Source organism: Misgurnus anguillicaudatus, chromosome 17 (genome assembly GCF_027580225.2).
Source record: "Misgurnus anguillicaudatus chromosome 17, ASM2758022v2, whole genome shotgun sequence".
Classification (NCBI taxonomy): domain Eukaryota; kingdom Metazoa; phylum Chordata; class Actinopteri; order Cypriniformes; family Cobitidae; genus Misgurnus; species Misgurnus anguillicaudatus.
In genome coordinates this window covers 27,837,014-27,858,593 of record NC_073353.2, presented here as the reverse complement: position 1 = coordinate 27,858,593, position 21,580 = coordinate 27,837,014, and the positions used below count along the sequence as shown (strand labels likewise).

Genomic DNA, 21,580 nt, shown 5'->3' with positions numbered 1-21,580 from the left:
CTAAATGCTAACACATTCACAATGCACTGTACAAAGATTAAGGGCACGCATTGAGAAAAGATAGGCATGTATTAATTGAGGTAAGAACATAGTAAAATATTGAAAAACGGTGGTGTTTTCTTTTAAAGCCTACTTGATTATTTTGTTGGGGTGATTGGGGACAGGTGGGGCTCGGAACCCTTTCCTACCTCCAAAGTGGGGAATGGCAGAAAAAGTTTGAGAAACACTGGTTTAGAGACCTTTGAAACTGCAATTTTAAACTGCATTAAAACTGTTAGGTGTTGGGGTCCATTAAAGTCCATTAAAATGAGAAAAAATTCTGGAATGTTTTCTTTAAAAAACATAATTTCTTCTCGAATGAACAAAGACAGACATCAACATTTTGTATGACATGGTGGTGAGTAAATTATCTGGATTTTTTTTTTTTTTAAGAAAATTGACTAATCCTTTAAGGGTGTAGTTCACAAAAAAATGAAAATTCTTTCATCATTTACAGTTTTTCCAACCTGTATACATTTCTTTGTTCTGCTGAATACAAATGTAGATATTTTGTAGACTGTTTGTAATTAATCAAATCTGGGGCACCATTGACTTCTATAGTAGGAAAATATAATACTATGGAAGTGAATGATGCCCCAGATCTGTTTGGTTATTAATGTTTCTCAAAATGTTTTCATTTGTGTTCGGCGGAACAGAGAGATGTATACAGGTTTGGAACAACTTTAGTAAATGGTGAATTCTCCCTTTAATAACCATTAGAGAAATCTAACTTTAAATCTCATTGGTTCTCATTTCTTGTAACTAGTTGGACACCCAACAATGAGATGTAAAGATATCGACATGCAACCATATTTGAATTTAGCACTAGTATGTGTGCGTTTTTATTCCCATTTCTCTAAATAATCTCAAAATATGTTTGGTCATATATGTATATTGTCATATATGTTATTAAAAGACATATTTATATTTAATTTTTGTGTAATATTAAACTGTACCTTTCAAAATGATTTGCAGCATCCGCCTTACGGTGTGTTATTAGTTTTGAGTGGTTGTTACAGTATCTGGGAATACCAAACCTACAAATGTCGCGACTGGAATTAAGTATTCAAATGACCCGTGTAATCTATAAAAAACAACTAGCTAGGTTAGCTGAATACCTTTTCAAGTCTGTAGATATTCCCATCAGTTTATAGTGCAGTTAACACTTTCTCAGAGGATGCGATGAGACCTGTTTTCCGGTTTGTTCATGTGATGTTCTGCAAAAAATGTCTATTCTTTTAGTTTAAGTGAATTCCTTTTATTTATGTTTACTCCTGAATAAAATTTTATTTACATGACTAAATGTATGGGTGATTGTACGCAGGAGCAATCCAGGGTCCAGCACCAAGAGCAGCAGTGCAGGACGTAAGCCTGTGGAGGTTGGTGAAAGACAGACCTTGGAGGAGTCCACAGAAGAAAGCTTAGAGCAGGGTGAGACAACAACCACATGCTCACTGCTTAAGACTTTATGTAACCCCAATTAGAGCCTTACACTCTTCTAAAAACTAATAAGCTACCTCATTAGACAACATATTAAGGCACTACCAACATTAAGGCTGTTTTTGACTTTCATTTCTGTTCAAATAAGCAGGGTCAAGTCTGGCGTCAGTGAGTCTGTCCACACCAAAAGGTGGCACAGAAAAGGCCTCCGAAAGTTCTCAGGGCAGCACGCCACTCCAGACGCCAGCAGAAGGATCATCTCCTAAAGACACGGCAAGTGCCAGCGCCCCCTCTGCCTCAGAGGAGAACCAGGCTACAGGCTCATCGGAGTGCAGGAGGAGCGATGCACCTGGAGCAGGGAATCAGGGTTCAACTCAACCCTCCCGGACTCATCAGGACTCGGATGACAGTGATGATGATCCCATCCTTATCCCTTCAGCCAGGTATAGAGGAGGGCAGGGACAGAGGTATGGACTCTCGTCATGTCACAATGTAAAAGTTGTATTAGTAAATGAATGGTGCATATCATTACAGACGGGACAGACGGGAAGGTCCATAAAAATGTTAAAGGTGCATTAAGTAATTTGTGTTTGCTACAGTCACAACTACATATACCGATACTATAATGCCAAAGCAAAGTTTAAGGTAACCATACGTCATATATTCTGCAGGTGAAGCTGTCCAGTAATATGGGGGTTACTGAGATCAAGCGAATAGTGAACTCATATTTTACTGCAGCCTACGTGATTTTTAGTGATATTAACGTTTATTTGTAAAACTTTTTAACTCTTTCGTCGCCATTGACGAGTTATCTCTCGTCAATTAAGAGAAAACGCTTCCCTGCCAATGACGAGTATTTTCGGCTTTCCGCAATACCGCTAACCCGGAAGTGTCGTCCTAGCGCAAACAGCTGTATGTCCGTGTATGTTTTGAGGATCGCTCTGAATCTGATTTCTATCAAAAGTCATTCACAAAAACCCAATTATCTCAGCTTTTTGGTCAAAATCTGGTGTTTTTGAAGAAACCTACCCATATTTGAGAGGTATTAAAAAGAGAACTAATGAAGGTAGGATGAAACTTTTTTTTTCATTTGATATATTGTATCTATTTATATTTAAAGAAGAACATTTTCTGGAAGGCTTTAAGCCTTTGTGAAAATCATAAAAAATACTGGCGCTGGCTGGCAACTTTTTTAAAAAAACGCTGGCGGCGAAAGAGTTAATGAGGGACAAATTACTGAGTGCACCTATAAACAAGGACCTGGCAGAGATTTGGACAACCTTAAGTAAAATAATACTCTTCCCGTTAGATTTAATTTCAGAGGATCAGCTGTAGGTGAAAGAATGATAAGGTACTGTAATGGTGCTAAAATGGTAACTAATATATTCTAACTGCTAGGGATGAACAATTCATACTATTTATTAACTTTTTTGACAATTGTGTTTTTTCATTGGTTTATGCTGTGGCTTTATAATGTAGTAGTTACTCATATTAACTTTTGCACGAGAGTGTACAACGTGTGAGTGAATTAACCGAGAAATGAATTTCATGCATGTATTTGTGTTACCTTTGGTTATGAATATTAGGACATTTTTACAAGGCAGATGATAAAATGGCAAACTCAAACACTTGGCAACACCCATCCAGATCACCTCGGCACAACATACTGTAGCAACACCCAAAACCTTACTTTATTAGACAACTTGACATCTCTGACCGCATCCTGGCAACCTCCATGTACCGCAACATCACAGTGCTTTGGCAAGCTATTTAGATCACTACACATAATACCGTCTATATAAATAAAGTACTGTTAGACTCTCTATTAGACATTTGAATTGTGCACCCTGAAATAATGTTCTTTTTTTTCTGAATTAATGTTCTGTTGAACTGCTGTTGGGTTGCTATGTGTTTAGTGCTGTTGTATATAGATTTGCAGTTTTTCATGAGTGATTTTCCATGGTGTATAGACGCTCCGCCGCGGCTCGCATCCAGGAGCTGTTTCGCAGGAGAAAGGAAAGGCGTGAGATGGAAGAAAGTGAGACGCAGAACATCAGCAGACCATCGGTCAAGATGGTGTACAAGGGTCACCGCAACTCTAGAACAATGGTATGCTGGCATTGTTTAAAGGTCCAGTGTGTAGCTTTGTAGCGGCATCTAGTGGTGAGATTGTGAAGTGCAACCAACGGCTCAGTTCTCAGCTCACCCCTACCTTTCGAAGCGAAGAGAAGCTAATGGCGCTTTTCCATTGCATAGTACCCCACGGTCCGGTCCAGTTTGGGTCGGGTCAGCCCACTTTTGGGAGCTTTTCCATTAGGTGCAGTACGTGGTACCCGATACTTTTTTTCGTACCACCTTGGTTGGGGTTCCAAGCGACCCGAGCTGAACGCCGCGGGTGTTTGAAACTGTCATGTGATACAGAGGTAGTGATAAACTCGATGTGCAAACATCTATTTGTGGTGGCCAATTTTAATTTTGTGGCGGACTGAGAAATAAATAAATAAATGTATGGGAATGTACAACAACGCTCTCCTCTCACTTGTATGATGTCACAGCTGTGGGCAGCGCAAATATAATGACACGCCTAAAATCCCTCCCACTGCGAAGTGATACTAAACTCGATGGAAAAGCTAACTACGCCAAAGTGAGGTGAGCTGACCTGACCCAAACTAAACTAAACCGTGGGGTACTATGCAATGGAAAAGCGCCATTAGGTAGCCGCCACAGTCTGAGTGACAAAACACGCCGCTCTATAGCAGTGGTTCTCAAACTGGGGGCTCTGAGATGGGGCCAAGGGGGACCCACACTGCAAAAATTACTTTCTTACATAGTATTTTTGTCTTTTTTTTCAGTAAAAAATCAAAAAATTCTTTAATTAAGATGCTTTTTCTTGGTGAGCAAAATGACCTAAGAAAATAAGTCTAGTTTATAGACAAAAAATCTACAATTTAAGTGAATTTGTGCTTAAAACAAGTAAAAATATCTTCCAATGGGGTGAGAAAAAAATATATATATATATTTTTTCTTAAACTCTTAAAGCTCCCGTTCTGTCTGTGATTTTGAAGCTTTGATTGTGTTTATAGTGGGCAATATAACATGTGTTCATGTTTCACGTGTTAAAAAACGCAGTATTTTTTCACACAATTTACTTATCTGTATAGCGCTGTTTTCACTGTCCTCAAAACAGGCTGATGTCTTCCTTGTTATGTGAAGTCCCTTCTTCAGAAATACGTATCGAGTTCTGTTTGTGTCGTTTGTTTAGTGTGTTGTGATTCGATAGCAGCTTAGCTTAGCAGAGTCGTTTGAGCCAAAGCTGGTGACTGACGTATTCCTGTGGGCGGAGTTTAGTCAATGAACCGTTTTACTGACGTCATTAAAGCAGGAAATAGAGGGCTGTAGTCCAAACCGGCCTTTCGTTGTAGGCTTTTAAAGAGAAATTCTATTGAAGAAAATATATCGCCTGGCAGTGAACTTTGAGCTTTATCATTTTACAGGTATTATTTATTCTATTATAGCAACATTACACACAAACTAGGGTTTAAAAAATGGTATCAGAAAGAACGTGACCTTTAATTTAAGCAAAATTTTCTCACCCCATTGGCAGATAATTTTGCTTGTTTTAAGCAAAAATTTACTTAAATTGTATAGTTTTTGTCTAAAAAACTAGACTTATTTTCTTAGGTCATTTTGCTCATCAAGAAAAAGCATCTTAATTAAATAATGTTTAGATATTTCTACTGAAAACAAGACAAAAACACTAAGTAAGAAACTTCCATATGTTTTGTTTAATTACAATTTAAATTTTTGGATTGTTTTATGGCATAATTGTTTTTGGGGGGGCATAAAGGGATGCACTGTACTCAAGGGGGGGCTGCACACCGAAAAAGTTTGAGAACCGCTGCTCTATAGAACAGTTTTTAAGTTTAGGGCTACTGTAGAAAAATGGTGGTATAAAATGGCGACTTCCATGTAAGGTGACCCGCAGTGTATGTAAATAAAAACGGCTCATTCTAAGGTATTATAAACAATACGGTTCATTATGTAAGGTCTTTATACACCACTGATAATGTAGTTATATATATTATATTGTATTATATACATTGTCAAGAGATGCTTCAAAAAAGTTACACAATGCACCTTTAGGAGAACTGCTACAAATGTTTATTATTGTGGTGTTATCATCAATTTAAGACCCCTAAATGTCACATACTGTACAGTAACAAAACAAACTGTGATAGTCACTTTTTATGTCGATGCATTTTTTAGCCAAATATAGGGGTGGTTTCCCGGACAGGGATTAGCTTAAGCCATGACTAGGCCTTAGTTTAATTAGGAAATATAACTAGTTTTAACAAACATGCCTTACTAAAAACATAATTTGTTTACATTTTGAGGCAAAACCAAAGGGCACTGATGTATTTTAAGATATGTCAGTGCAAGTTGTTTTCACTTTGGACATCTCTTACTTTTATTTTAATCTAGGACTAGTCTAATCCCTGTCTGGGAAACCGCCCCATTATATGTTAATGTACATCTAATTGTACATCTACAAACGTGTTTTGTAGAGAAACGTTCACCTGACATTTCTGTTGTTTGTGAATGTAGATTAAAGAATCCTGTTTCTGGGGTAATAACTTTGTGATGAGTGGCTCGGATTGTGGCCACATCTTCGTCTGGGACAGACATACGGGAGAGCACCTGATGCTGTTGGAAGCCGACAACCATGTAGTCAACTGCCTACAGCCACACCCTTATGACCCCAGTAAGTAAAATAAATGCCTGTGACAGTAGTCTGAAATCTAATATACTTACTGTGATTATAACTTGGCTTGACGTGTTTCTCTACTAAAAGAGCTTGGCACTAGCAATGCCAGGGTCATGAGTCCCAGAAAACACATGTACCTACCACACATAAGAATTTTTTTTATCCTATATATACATTTGATAATGCATTAATGACATTTGTCTGTTTTGCAGTTCTTGCATCATCAGGAATTGACTATGATATCAAGTTGTGGTCACCACTAGAACAGTCACCATCATTTAACAAAGGACTCGCTGAGGAGGTGATTGTAAATCGGACTCTTTGGAGTTTATTTAACATCATAAAATACATTCAAGCTTGTAGTAGTAAACACATTCTGATATTTGGATTAAGATGTAATTAAAATGCACAGTAGAGGGAGCCAGAGCTCTTTGTATAGCCAGTGGTTGTTGTCATCATGTGAAGTGGAGGAGTTGTAATGAAATTAAATTAAGGGATTCAAAATATAATTATCCTGGACATAAACAGAATGTTTTAAGATTTTGAAAGTTTTAAAACATTTTAAAAGAAACATTTATAAATATTTCCAAGTATTTTAGGTCACTAACCAGCAAATATAAAACAATAACCTTCTAGACATCTTATGAATCACACAAGAAGCTCTTGAAGAAATAACATTGATCATCAGGTTTGAACAAACTTGTGAAGTTCATTCCAGCTTGAGTTCATTGTCATTATGGCAAAGGACAGATGCTAAATACTAGACCAGTGGTTCTCAAACTGGGGGCCGCGAGATGGTGCCAAGGGGGCCCCAGTTTTATGACATTTTTATGACAAAATACATTAATTTATCATGAATTTTGTGAAATTAAACCTAAAAAGAAAAATAAGCCAGCACTACTTTGTATAATTTAATGTTTTGTTTAATTAAAATGTGAAGTTTTAGAGCTGTTTTTGTCATAAATTTTCTTTGGGGGGGGCTACGAAGGAATGCACCGTACACAAAGGGGGCCGCACGCTAAAAAAGTTTGAGAACCACTGTAGTAGACAATCAGTTAAATTTTTTCCTGTAATGTAATTTTTTAACCCTTTAACTGGCATAGCCTTTTTTTTAGTGGGGGGGAGTGAAAAGGTGATGTACACCTTCAAATTAATATAACTCTGGCATTATTTGGTCTAGAAGCCTAATTTTGGTCTTGTTTTAAAGAAGAAAGCTTTTTACAGAATTGTATGGAAGTGAAAATATTAAATACATTTTTTATAGCAGCTTAAATTTATTGTCATAGATAAAAATAATGCCATATAGACCGTTTCAGCAGTAACAAATTTTTTTTATAGCAGTAACAACATCAACAAGCGGCTGTCGCGGTCCGCACGTAACTTCCGGTAAACTCCGCTAAGAATAAATAACAACAAAGTTCTTTAAACGTAGTTTATTTATATAGCAAGCAAAAAAAACACACACATAGATTACTTAGGAAACCAAAACATTTGTTATTTTCGACAAGGCATTTGTTCAAGAGATCAGTTTAGCAACTAGTCAGACCATTAAAAAAAACGAAACCAGAAGTAAGGTTCGAATCCAGATGTGTATCACGTGCGTCCGATGAAACCGTCTTTATACATAAAATTATCAAAAAAAGTGTTGGTTTGCTGTGAGATTTGCTGCATACTCTTGTCACAAATTTATAAATTATGGTTACTGTTTATTACTGCTTAAAGGTTTTGAAATATGAAAACAACATTCTTAGACCTTTACAAGAATGTATAGTTTGTTGTGATAGATTTAAATTTACATGCAAAATATTGACGTAAACTTGGGTGTCCCACTCACGGGAAATAATTTGAAATGTATTTTTCTTTAGTGTTCTCACACTTTTGGGCCTCACTGTAATACAAAAAGACATTGTAAATGTAGATTTAATGACACGTCTATCCCTTTAGTGTTCCTTTGCATTAATTAAAATTTTGAATGCTTTTGTAAAGTTTAATAAATAAAGCAAATGTGATTTCTGATCTGTCTCTTTATTGTAGGTGATTGCTCGTAATGAACTAATGCTGGAAGAGACGAGAAACACCATCACAGTCCCGGCTTCTTTCATGCTCCGAATGCTGGCATCGCTAAATCACATCAGAACAGGTGATAGTATATGTGATATTTTTTTCCAATCTCATTTTTTGATTGGAAAACCCTACTGGTAAAAGTCACAATTACTTTTATGCATTTAGGTAAGGGTTTGAACCAAAGCAACTCTAAAGCCTTCTATAGCTGAATTCATCTCTTATACATGTTATTTACTCTTTTTTTTTCAAAGTACAATTTGTTTGTGTTTAGTGGGAAAAATAGCTTGAACCTTCTAAGACCCGAGCTTTGGTTTGTCTTTTTCAGATTTCTTCCAGCTATTTTGGGGTTAGGAAGAACCAATAAATATAATAACCAAATATATTTTTTTAAACATGAAGCAGTGTAATTGTCCATGTTTGTGTACAACAGATTCCAGTTACACAGAATTAAGTATTATGGTGCAAACAACAAAAATATTTGATGTCCACGTATGTGAATTTGCATTAGCAAAGCAAGCCATTAAAGGAATGACCTCATCAATCAATATATCCGCACATCTCTCTTCAGTGGATGCTTGTAGTACCATTTGTTTTTTCACATTGAATAAAATGTTGACCTCTCTACTTCTTTTCAGATCGTGTGGAGGGTGACCGTTCAGAAGGCTCCGGTCAAGACAATGATGACGATCAGTAGCCCTCCCGCTAGAGGCGATATGTTTTTGCTATAGTGCATTAGAGATTTGTACAAGTTGCAAAATAGAATATTTCCTTATTAGTTATGTTTTTGGCATTGTTATTTTTTAATGAGACCTTTCTTACGACTACTCTAAATGAGAGTAAATTGCATCTGGGGTAAACAAGGAATAATGTAAAAAGTTGGAAGATGAGTGCAGATGGTTGAGAGTATTTATGTGCAATATTATTTTTGTTAAAAGCAAACGGTTGAGCTTTGAACGGTGTTATTCAGTGTGAAATCTTATCGTAGCCTCAAAGAAGAGCTCGGATGTTTGTTTACCAGAAATTATGCATGTCAGACATGAGTTTGCTCAAAACATTTACTTATAGTCAATAACTGTGTTGTGTAAAAAAATGGCTCTTTTTTGGTCATTTGTAAATGTTGCACTTAGGGATCTTCTGCCTAACCCTAATAACAGGTACAACGTGCATTATACATTGTTATACTGCAACATGTTTTTAAAGCATTATTAAAATGAGAATGTTTCGGTTGCGATCAATCCGTCAGTATATATCTTCAGCTCTCTAGTCAAATGGTTCTGGTGTTAGTTGGCAGGATGCATTTCTCGCTCCTAACAGCACAGATGGCCTTTGTTTTGGCAGCTGTTGGCTTGAGCATTCTGCTAAGTGACTTGTGATTGCTGGAAGACGTTCAGATAAAATTCAGATCTTCATTAAATCTAGCGTGCCATTTTACACCAACCTCATTCAACACTGTTAAGGAATGTAAGCCATCTTTTTAAATGTTTGTCCACAGATTAAGTTATTAATAAGTTCAAATCCTATTTACACACGTAACAGAAGACAATTTAAATATTAAGGCCTGGTTTCACAGACAAGGCTTAGCTCCTAAAATGTCTTTTTAAACATGCCTTTGAAAAAGACGTTACTGATGTGTATTTTGAGACAAATTAATGGCACTGGCATATTTCAAGATGTTATTTTCAGTAAAGACAGCTCAAACATGTATTTCAGTCTAGCCTTGTCTGTGAGACCGGGAGTATATGCATTAAGATTTGAACAGTGACTGAAACCTTGCTGAGATTTATTTGTATACATTTTAATGTCACAGTACAAACGGTATCAACATTCTTATAGGTTATAAATAGCAGCCCTTTCAGGCAGTTTTGTAATATATAGCCTTTGGCAGACACTTACATAGCCTATTCATAGTGGTATAATAATATTTATTGGCATAAACAATATCAGAGGAATGACTAGTCAAACGTGCCACTTTATGATTCATAATAGATAAAGATTGTTATGCAGTTTATCAGAGTCTCATGTGATTCAAGTGCAATAGTACCACTGTAAAAAAATGACTTGTGTACACCATTGTATTCAATCAACAGATTTTGCCTATGGTTATAATCTTTAACTTATACAAATGAATCAGATTTTACACCAAAATGTTATGTATTTTAATGTCCAGCATGTTATGATATAACATGTTATGATGTTCTGTCCAGCATCTCACTCATTATTCCTATGTGTGGCCTTTTCCAATGAAAAATTGTTTTGAAAAGATGGGTTCACAATAAAATGAAAAATTGTCAAATATGCACCCTTATGTAATTCCAAACGGCATGAGGATTAGCAAATTATTACACAATTGTCATTGTTTGCTAAATTATTTAAATTAGGTCCTGTGCAATGAAACTGCAAGATGTTTTATGGTATTCATTAATAAAGGGACCCTCCACTTTTTTTTTGAAAATATGCTAATTTTTCAGTTCCCATAGAGTTAAACATTTGACCTTTACAGTTTTGGAATCCACCCAGCCGATCTCCGGGTCTGGCGGCACCACTTTCAGCATAAATTAGCACAATCCATTGAATCTGACCAGACCATCAGCATCGTGCTAAAAATAACTAAGGAGTTTGATATTTTCCTATTTAAAATTTAACTCCTCTGCAGCTACATCGTGCACCAAGGCCGAAAGAAAATTAAAAGTTGCGATTTTTTTTTTTAAGCCGATATGGCTAGGAACTATACTCTTATTCTGGCGTAATAATCAAGGACTTTGCTAGCAACCATGGCTTGCCGTGCCCAAAAATAGTCCCCTCCTATTGAAAGTTACCAAGGGGACAACTTTCAGGCGCTGCGTAATATCATTGCGCCTCCTGCAGCAATGGTACGGCAGCAAAGTCCATATCGGCCTAGAAAATCGCAACTTTTAATTTTCCGTCGATCCCAGCACACGATGCAACCACAGAAGAGTCAAGCTTCAAACAGAAAAAAATATCGAAAGTCTTGTTAGCGTGATGCTAATGGTCTAATCAGATCCAATTATGCCAAGCTATGCCAAAAGTGGCACAGCCAGACCCGGAAATCGGCTGAATCGATTCCAAAAATGGTAAAAATCACATGTTTAACTCTAGGGGAGCTGGAAAATGAGCCTATTTTCAAAAAAAGTGGAATGTCCCTTTAATTTTTCTTTATACTTCATGAGACCTTACAGAATTGAATGCACGTTGAAAAAGTGGAGAAGAGCCACTTTTATAATGAATCCTCTTTCAATAGGATCATTCGTACAGTCAGTATGTAACTACCACATGGTCATAAAACAAAGTGGTTACAGTTTCCTTTTAAGATAAAAGTAAACATTATACATAGGAGATACTTAATACACAAAGACATTACATGATTTTTACAGTACCTTTTGTTATTTTACAAAAACAACCTGACTCCTAGTACCTGACCAGCCTACATCCACTGTACTATCAATGCTGTAGGTCTTTTTGGTCTTACCATTGAAAATAGCAGCAGCTGTTAAAACGCTGTTAACCTGTATGTAAATCATTCAAAACATTGTATACAAATTATTTGTAAACACGTCAACACTTTGACGTTTTAATGACTTTATGTACCTTTAAGGATGCAGATCATTCAACGACCTGGTTCTTTAAGTCTATAAACTATATGGAACTGTCAACTATTTTTTCCTGTTGCTGGTCTTCCTCCTCTTCATCATCATCATCTTTAACTATTCCTTCATCGATGCTTTCCATCCTAAGTCTCTGTCCATCCAGGTAACGTGGACCTCTCTGTGTGTTCCGGACACTAAACAGACTGGTGGGAATTTGAGTCCATTCCCCAAATAGTTGAATCTTAGCATCATCCTCTATAGCCTTGGCAAGAGAAGATGCAAAGCTGTCCAAAGACTTGTGAATGTCTGCCGTCACCTGGACGGTTGCAGGATCACCTTAATGAAAAAATAAAACCATTTGATAATCATTTAGACTTTATATGCTTCAACTGAACTATCCTGTTATTTCATACTTAACAGTATATGGAAAATGAGGGTTGTTACATTTCTAATTCATGAACTAGACTCTATGAAGGCAGTTTCCCGGACAGGGTTTAGACTAATCCAGGCCTAGGCCTCAGTTATATTTGGACATTAAAGTAATTTTTACAAACATACCTTACAAAAAAAAAACAATACTGGTATGCATATTGAGATAAAACAATGGCACTGATATATGTTAAGACATGTCAGGGCAACATGTTTTGAAATGAAGGCAGCTCAAACATGCATTTTATGCTACGTACACACCAAACGCAGGGCATTGTGTTATTCGCTCTAGATTACTCGCGGGATTTAACTTCGTGTCATGTGAATTTTTCACTCGAGTTGAATATTTTAAACTTGGGGGAAGACGTGTTTTCGCTGCATTGACTTTGTATGTAATCTACTCGCGCAAATCGTTGAACTCGCGTTTGGTGTGTATGCCCCATTAGTCTGTGACTAGGATAAGCCCTGTCCGGAAAACCACCCTTACTGTGGGTTCACACCAGATGTGTTTGAAGCGTCAAATTCGCGTCTACCGCACGTAGTTGGACGCTTGAACATTTTGAGTATACTCTCTTCATTAGTGCATGAAAGCTGCAGGTGAAATTTTAGTCATCGAGACATTCACGCTGAAATTCACCTCATGGGAGGGGCTTCTGTGACTCCACTCGCTTCCTATAATCACGTACTAGAGCAAGCTCCTGATTGGTTAACGCGGTGCGTTTTTCCGCCAAAGTTCAAATTTTTCAACTTTCGCGTTTCCCGTGTCAGCCCTCAATTTGCGCAAACTAGACGCGCGAATGAAGCGGAATCGCATCTACCGCGCCGGGCTAAACACCTATCTGGACCTTCTTTTAAAAGACCCGCCCCACACATACCCAACCCGTCAGACACGCTCCTTACTGCTGATTGGCTATAAGTGTGTTTTGGTAGTCGGCCCGTCTCCTTTTCCAAAGCGTTTTTCAAACATTGTGCACTCCGTCTTTAAGCCAGGACTACTAAATGGCAGTGCCGTGGTTGGATGCTGCAGATTAAGGAGTGGTATTATCCCCTTCTGACATCACAAAGGGAGCCAAATTTCATTGACCTATTTTTTCCCATGCTTGCAAAGAATGGTTTACAAAAACTAAGTTACTGGGTTGTTGTTTTTCACATTTTCTAGGTTGTTAGAAGCACTGGGGACCCAATTATAGCACTTAAACATCGAAAAGTTCTGATTTCCTTGATATGTCCCCTTTAAAAAAACTACTGTTGTGCGTCTTCAGAAAAAAAAATGGCACTGATATATTCATTCCAAGCTGTTTTCCGTTAAGACAACTCAAACATGCATTAGTCTGGGGCTAGGCTTAAAGCAATACTCCAGCCAAATATCAAAATGACCCCATGATGTACTCACCCTCAAGCAATCCGAGAAACACATATCCATCATCTTTCAGACAAACACATTTGGAGTTATTTGAGTAAATGTCCTTGCTTTTCCAAGCTTATAACGGTAGAAAACAGGGAATCAACTTCTGACTTTAAAGCCCAAAAAAGTGCATTCATCCTTTACAAAAGTAATCCAAAAGGCTCCAAGGGATTAATAAAGGTCTTTAGCTAGAAATCAATTTGATTTTGCAAGAAAAATATTCATATTTTAAACTTTATAAACTATAATAACTAGGTTCCGGTAACAAAGCCATCTAAAGCCCTATTCGGACAGGATTAGTTTTACAGGGGTAGAAGGCATGATGTAATTTTACCACAGGACGTCTGTAATATTAATGGTCAATTCGGACGGGATTAGAAATCTCAGTAAAACATTTAGAAGTGGGAGGGGTAACTGGATTGCGCAGCGCGTCACCTCTCGTTGTCACGTCCACATTACCTTGCTTCCTGATATCACATGTGCAAACAACATGACACAGACGAGGAAAACGCGAAACACTGTGTTTAATTTCAGTTTGGGGAGAACGTCAGTTTCAGAAACAGTTCCGTGCCTCTGAGAAGTAAATTAGACTTTTTTTAAAAAGTTTGTGTTGTGTTATTCAGAAACTGACTTGCCACTAACTTGTTTTTCCACCTAGAACGCAAGTAAATGCTTCTTTAAGCATTTTAATATTTAAAAGATACTGCAAATTAACAGGAAATTATGCAATTTACGTGTATATTTACAGCTGGTCTATTCGCACTGGATTAGTATTACCTGAGGTAATTTCTCCGGACCTTTTTACAGAAGGTAAAAGTCGTTGTAATGAGCTCGTTTACATGCACACCAATAATGCGATTATAATGGGATTTTGTCAATACTGCGATTATACTTTACTTCATGTAAACCCAATAATTCGATAAAAATAATGCGATTAAGCTCATAAATCACAGTAAGTATAATCGCATTAAAAGAGGTGGCGTACACCGTTTATAATCGCAGTATGCGTCCATGTAAACGCTTTAATCGCATTTATACCGCACTAACTGAACTGCGCGTGTGTTTTAGTCACGCACCTTAAGCACAAATTCATTTTAAACTTGACATTAGGAAGTTTTACGTGAACTCTGCCAACACGACTCGCTGTCTTCATTCAGAAATAGCTCAAATAACACGACATCAGTGTATTAAACCATTAAGGGACATTATAACAATAATTATAACGATAAATATATTAGTGACCACATCATAATGATAACTTCATGCTAATTCACTCAACCAGCGCGGCATTACCTAATATTGGATATTTCTTGTAATACATTTTTTTTTTAATTGTTTACATGTCACTAAATATGCTGTTCTTGTTGCATTTACACAGCGGGAAACCAGCAGATGTCCACAACTCGCTGCGTTTCGCGTAACTAAACAATGAATGTAGTAGTGTGTAATACCTTTTGGCATAGTCAGTGTGGTAGAAAAAGCATTAAGTGGTGAATTTCACAGCAACTGCATCAGCACTGGATACCTGAGGTAATGTTATGTTATAGACCTCAGCAATGAATGAGCTTTACTGCATTTAAGTGCGCGTGCACTTCAAGTTCAAATATAACTATCGTTATAGTTGTTGTGTGAACTCTGCTATTATCTTTAATATAAAACGATTTTTAAAAAACTATATTTTTATATCGTTTTAATGTGAACGCCCTTTACAGGCACTGTCATATTTATATCTTCATCATGGCACCGGATAATGAAATACATCCATAACAACGTGTTTGTCATTTAACGTAAGTAAATTAAAACAGTGGACCATATATGTGAGTTCATCATTTGCGCTCTGCATTGGGCTATGTGTGAATAATCCGAAAATAAAAACTGCATGTAAACCGGAGTGAAGAGTTTAGCTCCAGTCATGTAAACATCTTACTGCGATTAAGTCCTTACTCGCATTATTGGAAATAATCGCATTATTGGTGTGCATGTAAACGAGCTCATTGTTCATAATGATTACTGACATGACATGGAGCATTCGGACAGGACTAAAATCACCGAGAAGCTCTGATAAAAATTGCTTTACCCCACCTCCCTATGTATAACTTATCCCGTCCGAATAGTACTTATGACTCACGTGAGTCACTGCACAACGTACCTATGGCAACCAACTCTCTTGTAAATTGCTACCATTATAAAGCTTGGAAGAGCAAGGACATTTACTAAAACAACTCCAAATGTGTTCGTCTGAAAGATGATGGACATTTTATCCCAAATTGCTTGAGGGCGAGTAAATCATGGGGAAATTTAGATATTTAGCTGGAGTATCCCTTTAAGCCCTCTCCCAGAAACTTGCCCAACAAATGCCTCGGATTGACTTGTGTTCTTTAAAACATACCGTTTTCTTTTAACTAACCATAAAAAGGAAAACTGTACTTTGGGACATTTTGTATTAATCAGCTTAGCATATTAAATACCTTTAGGGATCTGATCCACTTGGTCTTCAAATGTGACAGAACTTCGTCTCTTACTGGCAGCGCAGTGGGTTGAGTGGGAGGCTTCTGAGGTGTAGCCGTCCAACAGCATGACTTCTGTAGCTGAGAGTAAATCACAGCAGGCATCTTTCAATCAAATATCAATTTTAACACCAACCACCCCCTCCAGTCTGGACTGTGGGGGAGACAGCGAACGTCGCCGCCTGTGAAATTCTGTGATAGGCTCTGTGTTTCCTTAAATGGCAAAACCTGTTATCAACAGTGTGCAGACATATCCACCTCTGTAAGAACTGTGGGTGTTACTTCGACTTTGTTTTTAATATTACTTAAAAAATTGAGAAATGTAATGTTTCTGTTGCTTGTTTTGGTTTGCTTGGGTTTGATTCTTAGGGAACACACATTCTGATAAAATGTATACTGTAGTTTCAATGCGAATCACTGCTAACCACCCAAAGTGCTAACTATTGTTCCAGACTCATGTCAGCAAAATAAAAGTAGATTTTAGGCAGAATGTTAATAAAGGTTTACCTGAGTCCTGTGTATAGCTGAAGCCTGTGTCTCCCGTGCTGCTGCTACGCCCCATGAGCTGACCACCACCCACAAACATGGCCGTCAGGTGAGGAGACATCCCCAAATCTGTTAAAGAACAAACACTCTTAGATATATCATCCAAATATCAGTTTATGAATTTGAATAATCCACAAAAAACGAGTCTCACCAGTAATACGGTTCGAGATGCTAAACAGACGCGAGTTCCTGTGTCGTATAACGAAAGACTCTCTGTAATAGCGGTCGCCGAAGCACATACCCAGCAACTCCTTTCGGACAGTCTTGTTCCACAGTCCATAAATAAGTGGATGACACACAGCACTGGTAAAAGACAGCCAAGAGACCAACGTCTCCATCTGTGGAGAAACACTGTCTTTACCCCACAGTGCTTCAGTACTAATCACTACCACATACGGACCCCAAGTGGTCAGAAACGTTCCCAGCACCACCAGGATGGTGACGAAGGCCTTGCATTGGCTCCCCGAATAGACCAGGCTCCTCCGGCTACCGCTAGACGAGGTGGAGGTATTTGAGTTCTTACGACCGTTCTTCTGAGAACCGGACTCCTCCTGCTGCACCACTACGGTGCCACAGTAAACCTTGCGAGCTTTAATGCGGGCCACACGGAAAATGACGCCGTAGCAGACCAGCATTGCCGCCAGCGGTAGAAGGCAGCACCACGTAACCCAAAAAGCGGTGTAGCTGATCTCTTTGTGCCAAGCCGCCGTACAGGTCCACTTGAAGCGGTCGAACTCGAACGCGGACCAACCGAAAAGCGGCGGCAGACATCCGACCAGAGAGTGTAGCCACACGTAAACGATGACGACGACGGCTCGGTTTCCCGTGATTTTCATGGGGTAGATCATGGGATACAATACAGCATAGTACCTAGAATAAGTAAGACATTTGTATCAAAAACAAGGCCTTCTTGAGAATCACATGAGTATATGAATAGAACAACAGGGGGCTTTCTCCAAGATATTAAGGCTGGTAGTTCTCACAAAATCTATACTGAATATGGTCTTTCAGTGTCTCATATGGGCCTGAGAGTGTGACTTTTAGGTTTGTGTATTGATAGAGTTCAAGCTGAATAAGTCTGACTTGCGTATCTTATTCATGAACACAGTGAAACTTAAGAAGCAAGACTAGATCACCAAATGTCATGTTTAACTATGTTTCTTAATGCGATGAATGATCATGATCAGTCAAAAGCAGCAATCTTTGATTCATTCAGATCCATCTTAATCCGCCTTTCCACTGCACACGACATTCGAAAACGATTGTCGGAGTTTGCCCCCTAGTGGCAGTCGTAATGAAGTTTTAGTTTAATCGTAACATAAGAGAGAAGCTGATTCCAGCGCAAGAGGCTTCATTCTATTATATGCATATATGACAAAGACTGCCAATATTTATGGAGAGAACGTACGGAGACAAGATTAAAATAATAACGTATACATATTAAATGAATAATGTATTACTTATCAGTAATCGATCGTTTTTTTTTTAAGGAGTGTTACTGGTAAAGTTAACAAAAAGCATTAAATAATTTTCCCCTCGCACAGTGTTTTGATTGGAATACACTGGAATACATCACTTCTGGTCAGCGTATCGCATGAGGTGTAGTCGCACAACTTTACATTTTTTAACGGATCCAATAATAGACAATAGACCGGTTTTAAGGTATCCCAAGGTTTTGAACAGACAAAGTTTTAAAACCACTAAAATGTTCTGTGATACCGTCTCCAAGGTATGAACTGTGTGTTTATGCTAAATTCATTAAGTCAATGTTTACATTTAATATACATTACAAAAATATGATATATTTTTTAAAGCATATTACAATTTAAAGGCTTTATTTTTACCCGGCATTTGAAAAAACACATTTTTGTGTTGCAATGGCAATACCGCAACACCGTGAAAACGTGGCATTGAACAAAAAACAGTCATAAGGGTCAATTTGATTGATTATACATAATCTGAAAGCTGAATAAATAAGCTTTACATCAATGTATGGTTCTGGTTTGTTAGAATAGGACAGTGCTTCTCAAATAGTGGGGCGGGACCCCCAGGGGGGGGCTCGAAGCGACACCCCAGGGAAAATACATTTTCAGGAAGTGATTTTTAAAGACATTACACCCCAATCACGCTGTAAACCGCTTGTGTTATTTATTGATTATTTAATTTTTCAGTATCAAATGGTCAAAAAATATTATACTTTAAATAAGGATTGATTTTTTTATTTCAGGCAAATTGATGCATTTTAAGTCTTGTCTGTTACAGACTAAAAACAATGTTAATAAAGTTATTCTTTGTTCTAAGTTGATCGATATTTTTTTTTTTGTGTTTTCTTTTTGTGTTTTCTCAATGTTAATAAGGATACAATGTTTTGCAGATGTGAAATTTTATAGGCAAATTATACTATTTACAGTCGCGGCGGAGAGTTGGGGGGGGGGCGCGAAATGTTTACCTCTTCCTAGGGGGGGCGTGACAGAAAATAATTGAGAAGCACTGGAATAGGACAATATTTTTTCGAGATAAAACTATTCGAAAATCCGGAATCTGTTGGTGCAAAAAGAAATCGAAATATATAGAAAATCACCTTTAAAGTTGTCCAAAATGTAGTCCTTAGAAACAAATGTATTTCTAATGATGAATACATTTTATATATATATATTTACGGTAGGAAATTTACAAAATATATTTATGTAACATGATCTTTACTTAATATCCTTATTAATTTTTGGCAGATTTTTATTTTATTTTGACTCATACACTGTATCTATTTATAACTTGTATGACTTTTTGTTTAGTGGTCACATTTACATATTTAAGCTGGAAATTAAGAAAAAAACTAAGACATTCCTTTTTTGCACTTCACAGGACATATAAGGGATAACCTATATAATACATGCAGACATTGCCGCAGAATCGATGATGATCAGGACCTCAACACAGAATTGGGTTTTGTACAATCCTGTAGATGTTTATTTTACATTATTTAATGACTTACTGAAGCTGATTTTGTTCTACATTTTATATAGCTACTTACCAAATAGGATATTAATTTCAATTATTTCATCATGAAAGAAGAACAAAACTATGAAATGTTAAATGTGATGTTGGCACAGTGAAACTAGCACAGTGTAGGAGATTGGTTGTCAGTGACAACAGTGCACTGCAGAGTTTAGAGGTCAGCCTACAAACATATCTGACTGAAGATGCTGCAAGTGACCAATCAGAATCAAGTATTTCCTATATAACGTACCTTCTGTATAGCTCAGTTGTAGCGCATTGTGTTAGCAGCGCAAATGTTCATGGGTTCGATCCCTGGGAATGTATATACCTTGTAATGCACCGTTAGTCGCTTTGGATATAAGTGTCTGCCAAAGCATAAACATAAATGTATTTCATGCCTATGAAAATAATGACTGACCTGTCAATAGCAATGGCCCCCAGCGTAAGCATGCTAGATGAGCTGACAAGCAGATGAAGCAGTGCGGTGAAGTTGCACCAAACCACCCCAAAGATCCAATCTCTGCGCACCGAGCTGGCCACTACGAAGGGCAGCGTTAGTAAAGACAACAGCAGATTGGAAAAAGTCAAGCTGAAGACAAACTTGTTGCTGGGTGTCAGTAAGTAGGGCTTCTTATACAGCGTCAACACAATAACCAGGTTTCCCACACATGCCAGTATGGCTATAATGATGATAGAGACAGATTCCAGCACCACAGCTCCACCGTCATACAGACCGATAGTGGTGTTGGCCACCGTTGTCCCATTCTTAGTGCCGTTCATTATTGAAGGGTACAGAATATCCAGAACTGGACAGACATGGTGACAAACTGAAAGAGATGCGAGAAAAACATCATATTATGTCAGTCAGTCATTGTGAAGTAGTTTCATCACAAAAGCCTAAAGGATTACTCACATTTGTACAATGTGTTATTTGTTACAGGACGTGAGCTGTGAAGAATTTTGAAAGTAGTTGGGTCTGTAAATAAGATAATCTTGATGCTTTTACATGAATAAGCTTTTACCTTGAAAGTATGCCTAGTTTACAAATACATGAGTGTCACAGCATTTGCATTTATTTTTAAGATTGCACAAGTGTCAAGCAACACATTTAACAAACAGTAATTTATTTGACAAACATAAAGATCACTACAGATAGCATGAATAGCATAATTTGCAGTCAGACGTCACTTAGTTGAGTATTTTAATGCTGTTATTATGATGTTTGGTGCAAATGTATAAGAGCTTGTCTCTCCAGTAATTGTTAAGCATGCATGCACTTCTAATGAACGACCACACGAATGCGATCAGCTCAGTTGAGTCTTTCCCAGAATTCCCAACATAGCTACATTTTATGCGTTGCACAATAAATGTGCACATATCCTTTACATGCACATGTTTAGCATACTGAAAGATCAGATTTATGTTACAACCGGTTCTTAAGGTCAGGCAATATACTATGTACGCTACTTAACTTTCTCCGACCGTCTTTGTTAGTGAACGGCGACTTCACTCCTAAAACTTTCTCACCTCTTGCAGGATGCTGTGATCTTCACGGTCGCATGGTAGAAGACGCTCTCCGACGCCGAAGTTAGACAGTTATAACGTATCAAAGTTACTCGGTTGATTTTCATTTGTTGTGGTTCCTGCGGTCGGCGGTGAATAAAGAAAGAGGGGCAGCCGTGACGTCACAATGGCGTCGGACCTCCGTCTTGAAAACTTCCCTCCATCTCTCTCCAGCATTCGAGGGTGGTCTTACCGACAACACATGTCTGTCATGGGGAGT

General features: G+C 37.7%; 2 protein-coding genes across 10 annotated transcripts in view; one reads left to right on the top strand and one right to left on the bottom strand.

Moving 5' to 3' along the window:
• Positions 1-10,601, top strand: part of dcaf6 (ddb1 and cul4 associated factor 6) — a 32,291-nt gene extending 21,690 nt beyond the window's left edge. For 3 of the 7 annotated variants that reach the window (XM_073855278.1, XM_073855277.1, XM_073855272.1), the window contains 8 exons: positions 1,364-1,470; positions 1,628-1,946; positions 2,789-2,830; positions 3,450-3,588; positions 6,085-6,241; positions 6,457-6,545; positions 8,279-8,384; positions 8,944-10,601. In XM_073855278.1, coding sequence (XP_073711379.1) covers positions 1,364-1,470; positions 1,628-1,946; positions 2,789-2,830; positions 3,450-3,588; positions 6,085-6,241; positions 6,457-6,545; positions 8,279-8,384; positions 8,944-9,002 — 1,018 coding nt within the window. In that variant the 3' untranslated portion in view covers positions 9,003-10,601. The remainder of the gene's footprint in view (positions 1-1,363; positions 1,471-1,627; positions 1,947-2,788; positions 2,831-3,449; positions 3,589-6,084; positions 6,242-6,456; positions 6,546-8,278; positions 8,385-8,943) is intronic. The other 4 variants (XM_073855273.1, XM_073855274.1, XM_073855276.1 and 1 more) reach the window with 4 other exon arrangements.
• Positions 10,602-11,541: 940 nt separating this feature from the next.
• gpr161b (G protein-coupled receptor 161b) lies at positions 11,542-21,543 on the bottom strand. 3 transcript variants are annotated; one of them, XM_055215216.2, is made up of 6 exons: positions 20,711-21,543; positions 20,216-20,624; positions 16,952-17,670; positions 16,762-16,869; positions 16,216-16,335; positions 11,542-12,249 (listed from the first exon to the last, which is right to left on the bottom strand). In XM_055215216.2, exons 2-6 carry the CDS (start codon positions 20,575-20,577, stop codon positions 11,963-11,965), a joined length of 1,596 nt encoding a protein of 531 aa, XP_055071191.1. In that variant the 5' UTR covers positions 20,578-20,624; positions 20,711-21,543; the 3' UTR covers positions 11,542-11,962. The 3 variants fall into 3 exon arrangements, with proteins under 3 accessions (XP_055071191.1, XP_073711370.1, XP_073711369.1); XM_073855269.1 differs by having other exon boundaries at positions 21,325-21,543; XM_073855268.1 differs by having other exon boundaries at positions 20,216-21,543.
• Between the last annotated feature and the right edge of the window lie 37 nt (positions 21,544-21,580).